At 25.4% G+C, this 8,330-nt stretch overlaps 1 protein-coding gene across 1 annotated transcript in view; it reads left to right on the top strand.

The window, feature by feature from the left end:
* The window catches only part of Phum_PHUM456700 (class A rhodopsin-like G-protein coupled receptor GPRnpr, putative), a gene marked incomplete at both ends in the record, with an annotated part of 12,329 nt that overhangs the window by 774 nt on the left and 3,225 nt on the right, over positions 1-8,330 (top strand). Inside the window, 6 exon segments of the mRNA XM_002429887.1 lie at positions 3,545-3,568; positions 5,999-6,037; positions 6,103-6,278; positions 7,803-8,007; positions 8,184-8,196; positions 8,208-8,284. Of these exon segments, the coding sequence (XP_002429932.1) occupies positions 3,545-3,568; positions 5,999-6,037; positions 6,103-6,278; positions 7,803-8,007; positions 8,184-8,196; positions 8,208-8,284 (534 nt within the window).

Here is an 8,330-nt window from a genome sequence, read left to right as displayed (position 1 = left end):
AGGAAGGGGGGCGGGGGGAAGGAAGTAATAAAATTTATTTAAATGAAAAAAAAAAAAAAGAAAAAAATTTTTTTTTTATTTTCCCGTTTGCCTTTTGTTTGTTTCTTTTCAAATAATAATAATAATAATAATAATAATATATAAACGTATATAATAAAAATAATACGTGAAAATTTATTTTAAATAAATGAAAAATGTTTTGTTACGTCGTAGAACAATAATATTTTGGAAAAAATTTTTTTAATTTTTTTTTTGAATTAATAAATTTTCCCGCGTAAAATTTAATCGTTATCGATGACGTAATAAGAAAAAGAAAATTTTTTTTTTTTTAAAATAAATGTGAGAAAAAAAAATTTACCTTTTTATTAAATGAAATCTGATCACGTTTCTAGAAAATCCTCAAGAGAGTCGTATTTTTTTTTTTTTTTACCAAAATGCATGCGGCAGAACTTTAATTCTGCTGCCACGTTAAAAAAAAAAAGAAATTCTAATTTATTTGTCACTCACATTATAACATAAATTATTTGATTAAAATAAAATAAAATACATTTTTCTTTAGATATGTTTTTTAAAAACCATAAAACGTTAATTTTTTAATTATTATTATTATTGTTATCATTTAAAAAAGGAAAAAAAATGGAAAAAAAGGAAAAAAACGTAGCAGTTGATTGTCGATGATATTTAGGGCGGGCATTTAATTAAAATTCGTGGTTTTGTCAAATTTTAATTACAAAAAAATAAAATGAATAATTCATTAATTAAAACTATGATAAATGGTATCAAAAAGAAAGAAAAAGGAAAAGAGAGAGAGAGAGAGAGAGAGAGAGAGAGATAGTGAAGGAAAATGTAGGAAAAAAAAGAAAATTTTTTTGAGAAAAGAGTTCATTTTAATTCATCCTTAAAATATTATTATCATTATTAATAAAAAATTAAATTAAATTAAATTCGAAGACTTAAATAAGAACAATTAAAAAAAGAAAAATTTCATAGAGTAAATAAACGAAAAAAATTACGTAGAGTAAATAAACAAAAAAAAAATTTTTCATTTTTGTATGGGGATTTTCATTTTCGTTTTAAAATCCCAAATCCGTATCCACCATAGAAAATACTTAAAGAAAAAAAGAAAAGAAAAGAAAAAATTTAATTTTCCGATAAAAAGAAAGAAAAGTCAATATGGCGTCATGCGGGAACGGTTATGCAATGGTGAAAATTTTTTAGCCGTAAGTAAAAAAAAGAAAACTACTACGTAATAATAATAATAATAATGTCGCCGGAAATGTTTCCCAATAGAAGATAAGTACTCGGTTGGATATCGGAAACCCCAATGACAAAAAAACAACGGGAGGGAGGGAGGAAGGGGGGTGGGGGACTAGTAGTAAAAGAAAAAAAAAAGTAAAAGCTCCACAAAGCTCAATTTCTTACTCGTTTTTTCTCTTCGTTTTATTTACTCTATGGATATTTTTAATGTTATATGTTGGTAACGAAATTTTCTTTCCAAACGGTAAAAAAAAAAAAAAATTTTCCTTTTTAAGACACGTCTTTCGAGAGAGAGAGAGAAGGAGAGAGAGAGAAAGAGAGAGAGAGATTTTTATTTAATAAACATTAAATAAACGTTATCAATGTTTTCTTATCACAATTTATTTATTTATTTAAATAATAATAATAATAATAATAAAAACCCGTAAAATTATTTTTCCCCTAAAAAAAATAAAGAAAAAACCCTGACCCGACTTAAATTATTAAATTACGTAGGCGCGCGTTTTTTTTTTGTTTTTTTTTTTGTAAAAATTCGTGGGTTGTTTGTTTATTCAAAATTTTTTATTATACACGATTGCCAACTTTAGAAAAATTTCGGTAATATTATTACTATTATTTACCTAAAAGAAAATTATTTAGTTATATGGGACACTTATGATACGATACAAACAACAACAACAACAACCAACAAACTTATTAAATTTCAAAGAAGGATTTTTTTAAAAGTTTTTTAATTTGTAATTAAAAACTTTTGTTTAGAAAATTAATTTTCTTTTTTATTAATTTTTTTTTTTTTTGTTTACCTTGAGGAAAAATAAAAAAAGTTAATAATAATAATAATAATGATGATAATCCAAATTGGATTTACTGATTGGATAATTAATTAAATCGATCGAATAAACCAAATGAAAATTATTATTATTATCGTCTAATTAATAATTTTGTCACAGGTGTTTGAATGTTACAAAAACACACAAACCTATAATTTATTATCTTTTTTTGTCCGACAGGAAAAAAACAAAATGGTTGTCGTTTGTTTGCTTGTTTGTTTGTTTAAAATTTTACCTGGCTGGAAAATGGAGAAAATTTTTTTTTTTTTTTGTTTTATTTTTCCCATAAGGATGAAGAAAAATAAGGTTAAGACGAAGGGAAAGGTCGAAGGTGATAAAGAAAATAAATTTATCGGGTGTGCATGAACGATAAGTTTTTTTTTATTTAAACTCCCTTTATAACCGCCATTTTACCGCCATTTTCACCGCCACCTCATACAAAAAAAACAAAAAGACCCTCATGAAAGTTTTGATAGTTTTTATAAGAAGTAAAATTTCAAAAGTTTTTATTATAAAAAAAAAAAATTCACGATAGATAAAACAACCTGAAATTAAAATAATCGTAACTAATAAACGACAAAGGTAACAACAAAAAAAAACGTTTTTTACGTCACGTGTTTGTTGTTTGCTTTTTTTTTGTAATGAAAAAAATTAAAATTATTTATAAAAATAGAATAACATATACACAAAAAAGGGTTCAAACGTATAAAAAAAAAAAAAAAACAATACAGACCAGATAAAATTAAATTGATCAAAAAACAAACAAGGAAACAAACAAACAAACAAACGGAGAAAAAATAGAATAGAATCGTAGAAAAAAAAAAAGAAAAGTAATTTCGGGTTTTTTTTTGTGATTGGAATTTTTAGTTTTTGATTTGTTTCCCTTCATTTTATTTTTTTCTATTTTTTTTTTTTTTTGTTTTTCCAACTTTTTCTTTCTCTCTCTCTTTCTCTCTCTCTCTTTTCCTCTACTTAATCTTATCGTGTTAATAATAATAATAATAATAAAATTTAAAACGACGTAAACGTCGTAATGAATAATATTAATAAAATAAAAAAAAAAATTTTTTTTTCCTTTTCCTTCTCGTTCGATTATCCAAATGCTTCTCTCTCTCTCTCTCTCTAAATAATAATAATAATAATAATTTTGTGTCAAATTTTACGACGTAGAAATTTGATTCTTTCGATAGAGAAAAAAATATAAAAAAAAAAAAACGTCGTATAAGGACGACACAAGTTGAGGAGGAATAACGATGGTAAAAAAAAAAAAGTTCATCGATTTATCGAAGAAAATGAAATGGAAGAGAGAGAGAGAGAGAGATAGATAGAAAAATGAAAGTTGAGAAGATGAATGACAATTTAGCAAATAAATGACGAATAATACTGGAGAAAGAGAAGGGAAAAAAAATAAACTGGAGAGAAAACAAAAAAAAAAGAAAGAAAGAATACGAAACGAGAATATTATTAAAAAGGATGTGACTGTGAATTTTCTTTTTTTTTAAATCTAAAAAACTTACAAGTTATCACGTAATAAATTTATTATCATTATCATCATTATCATTATTATTATACGTCACCCGGAAAGTATTAAAAAAAAAATATATGAAAATTTTTATTGAAAAAAAGGGAAGAGAGGGAGAGAGAGAAAGAAAAAATTAATAAACGATTACGTAAAAATTACGTTAATTAATTAAAAATAAAAATAAAAATAAATTGATGGTAAAAAGGAAGTAAGAAAAGGAAAAAAAGGAAAGGAAAAAAGGTCGTTTATTATCATTATATTGACAATCGCCATTTTGTTTTTTTTTTTAAATAATTAATTCGCATTTAAAAATTAATTAATATAATAATTCTCGATATCAACTTTTTTTTTTCTCTCTCTCTCTCTCTTTTCTTAATTACGATACGAAATTTATAATAAAAATAATAAACAAAGGAAAAAGAGGAAAAGACGAAGAAAAAGAAAAAGAGAACCGGAAATGACGTAATAAATTTAACATTTTTAATAATATTTATAATAAACAATAAAAAAAAGAAACTTTTTTTTATTTATAAAAATAAATACTGAGAAAAAGACAATTTTTTTTTTTATAACAAAGGAAAAACTTTATACTTTTGATATTTATTTACATCATAATAATAATAATAATATCCTTTGACCAAAAACAAAGGAAATAATAAAAAAAGGAAACAATATTTTTGATCGTTTAACCCGAACAAACAAAAAAAAAAAAAAAAAGGAAATTAAATTCTATAAAGTTTTATCGACCGAAACCGAATTTTTATTTATTTTTTGGGGGGGTGGGGGGTAGGAACGAGGACCTCGAGTAAGGCCCCGAGTAAGGGCCCGACTCGAGGCCCTTAGCCGGAGCCCTAGCATGAACGGTTTAAGGAAGTTTATTGATAAAAAAAAATTTATTTTTTCCACGGCTTGAATATGACGCGTTAAACGATTTTTTTTTTAATCGAATAAAAGCAGAAGAAATTTTATTTATTTTATTAATATTATTATTACGTAATGAAATGACGTAAATTACGAGTAATTAAGAGGTAATTAAACGTAAAATATCTAATTACTATCGCGATTTATATTCATAATTGGAAACGAAAACTTTTCCCCGATAAAATACTCGGAGAAAAATTTAAATTATAAACAAAACATATATTTATTATTATTATCATCATCATTTCCGTTTCCGTGAAATTTTTTTTTTTATACGGATTTGAGAAATCGTCGTACCTGTAAAAAATTAATTTTGACATTTTTTTTTTAACACGAAAGAATTTCGCGTGATGTGTGCCTGACATTCGTGTAACGACTTTTTAAATTTAATTAATTTCAATTTTTTTTTTTTTTTTGTAGAAATAAAACGGAAAACTCTAGAAAGAAAAACGGGAAATTTAAAATTAAATTTTCTTTAGATTTTTTTTTTTGGGGGGATATAATAAATTTGGTTTTATTTATTTATTTATCCCAAAAATCTTTACTTAAGAAAACAAATTAAAGACCAAAATAAAAAAAACCGTTAAAAATGACGTCATAACAGAAAAGTATCTGTCATTTTTCACGTAACAGGAAAATTAATGCTGAGTTTACAGTAAATTTTTTTTTTTCATAAAAGGAGGAGGTAAAGAGGGGAGGGAGGGAGGGGGAAGAGGATGACGAGAGAGGGGGAGGAAGTGGGGGAGGGGAAAATCACAGGAAGTTAAAAAAAAAGTTTTTTTTTTTTTTTAAATCTGTTGGGGCAGAGTCATTACAAACTTTTTTTTTTTTTTTCATTTTCCAGTTCGCTAATTGTTCCAGTCGTTTTGTTAAACAATTTACGAGAATTTTTTCAAAGGATAAAAAAAAAAAATGGCGGGAAAACTTTTTCCTTTTCTCTCTCTTTCTCCCAACGGTTTCATCGTTTTAATTTATAAATTTTTTAAAATAAAATTTAAATGTTTTTTTTTTTACTCACAACGTAAAAGTTGTTGAGGTTGGTTGTTGTTGTTGTTGTTGTTTTTGATGTCATCATTTTATCGAATTTTTTTTTTTTTTTTTTTGACACTTTTGAGGTGAAAAACCTTTTTTTCTTTCCTTTTCCGGTTATATTTTCAAACGTAAAAAGTCAAATCAAATAAAAAATTTTCACTTTTTTTTTGAATCTTTTATTGAAAACCTTTTTTTTCTCCAGGAAAATTTTTATTTATCCCTTTAAATAAAAAAAAGGACGACATTTTTAAAAAGTTTTTTTGACAAAAAATGTGCGTGTGTGCGTGCGTGCGCGTTTGTTAATATGTTTTTTAAGGTTGTAAACAAAATTTTTTTTTGACACTCTCGAAAAAATGATTGATTATTTCCGGTTTCCCTCCCCTTTTTTTTTCTTATGTTGGTAGTAAAAAATTTTCTTTCGTTAAACCTTTAAAAGAAAGAAAATTTTCTGATGGGATTTTTTTTCCCCACGTTTGTCGTTCGTTATTTTTATATTTGCGCCATTTTATCATTATTATTATTATTAATTTTTCAGGTAAGGCGGTACCTTTTATTGAAATGATGGTAACTCACGCTTCGGTACTCACCATACTCGCCATAAGTTTCGAAAGATATTATGCCATATGCGAACCATTAAAAGCCGGATACATATGCACGAAAACGCGAGCGTTTTTTATTTGTCTTTGCGCATGGTTGCTCGCCGGTTTACTAACTAGGTATATCAATTATAATAATGATAATGATAATGATAGTAATAATAGTAATAATAATAATAATAATAATAATAATAATGATTAATAAATAACTGCGGTGATTGGATATCAAATGCAAATTTGCTTCTTTTTATTAAATTTTTTTTTTTTTTTTTGGTAACACTAACTCGCTGAAACATAATTCCAATAAATTATATTATTATTATTATTATTATTATTATTATCATTATTATCATCGTCAAATGTCGTCGTTACATCCTAATTAAAATTTAAATTATAATTTGAATTTGAGTTGTTTGAATATATAAAGAAAAGAAAAGAAAGAAAAAATTATGTCGGTTAACCCAAGGAGAAATAAATCGTTAAAAACATTTTAAAATTATTACCCCCCCCGCCCCCTTCCTCCCTTAAATAAATAAAATCATCATCATTATCATTATCACGATTAATTAAAATTTAGTACGTAGAATTTTAATTTATATCAAATCACGTAATATGCGTAATCATGCGTAAAAATTCACATAACGGAAATGTCGGACGGGAGGGGAGGATGCGTGTGGGGTCGGGGGGGTCGCGTAGGGAGATGAAGTGAAGGAAGGGAGGGAGGGGGAAGTGAGGGGTTTAAGGAAAAACCGATTCGATAATCATTTCGAATAAATTTTTTTTTTTTCGATGTGTTTTCCCTCGGATTTAAACTTTTTTTTACATTTCGACCGTTATCACTACGACGTGTTTTATTATCATTATTATTATTATTAACTAAAACCACGTCATTATCACTATCGTTATCAAAAATTGCATTTTGTGATGATTTTTCTCTCTTTTCCTCTCGTTTTTAATAAAAAAATTTGTATGATTACGTATAAAGGTAAGATATAATACATTAATTAAATAACCCTGTCTTAGTTTTTTATTATTATTAAATTATGTTTCAGTTTTTTTTTGTGTTTGTGTTACCAATCACAACAATTTTATGTTTTTTTTTATGTAAACATGTTTGTTTTTAAGTTTATAACATGATCGATTGAAAAAATTAATAATGTTGTTTAATATTTAATTAAATAAAAAAAAAAAAAACAACAAGGAAATTAAAATGTTTAAATTATAATGATAATAATTACGTAATTTATTATTATTATTATTACTATTATTATTATGTTTTAAAACAAATTGACATTTATAAATATTATTGTAATTTATTGTAAAAAAAAAAAGGTTTTAAACCGGAAGCGGAAATCAAAAATTTTTTATAAAAGTTGCATTTCTGATAAATTATCATTATGAGTGTTTATTATTATTATTATTATTATTATTATGAAATTGTTATTGTGTTTGTATTGATTACATCGGTTTGATTTTTTTTTTTGCTTTGTTGCTTTTTAATCTTAAATAAAATCATATGTTTGTTTGTTTGTTTGTTTGTTTGATTGTTTGTTATTGTAAATGGATGTTCTCGATGTTTTATTGAAAATGTTGTTGACTGTAAATAATGTCTGGAGTAGAATAATACGGATGTGGTTTTTCCAGTCCAATGTTGTTCATCTCACAATATGAATTAGCACAATACAACGATGGATCATGGGTACCTGCTTGTTTAACACCAGCCGACACTTTATGGAAAGAACTTTTTTTCTACATGAGCATTTCCGTTTTCTTCTGGGTTCCACTCATTGTACTCGTTGTACTTTATTCAATAATAGCCGTACATTTAATGGCGGATCCAGGATTGAAAGTAATTTTTCTTTTTTTTTTATGTTTCTTTCTGTTTACACGAGATTTTGTATGTTTTTTTTTGTTGTTTTATTATTCAGGGGAGCGAAACATTTTCACACAGAGCAAGAAGTCAACTCATACTCATGTTAGGAACCGTTGTCCTATCATTTTTTCTTTGTTTGATGCCATTTAGAGTTTTTCTACCCTGGTATATATCAGCATCGGCACAAACAATTAAAAATTTAGGAATCGAAAAATATTTTAACATTTTGTATTTTTGTCGAACGATGTCTTACGTTCATTCAGCTATAAATCCTATTTTATATAATTTAATGTCTACAA

This window comes from Pediculus humanus, genomic scaffold, assembly GCF_000006295.1.
Source record: "Pediculus humanus corporis 1103172108232 genomic scaffold, whole genome shotgun sequence".
Classification (NCBI taxonomy): domain Eukaryota; kingdom Metazoa; phylum Arthropoda; class Insecta; order Psocodea; family Pediculidae; genus Pediculus; species Pediculus humanus.
Note: the sequence above shows the minus strand (reverse complement) of the source record. Positions and strands in the feature narration are given on the sequence as shown.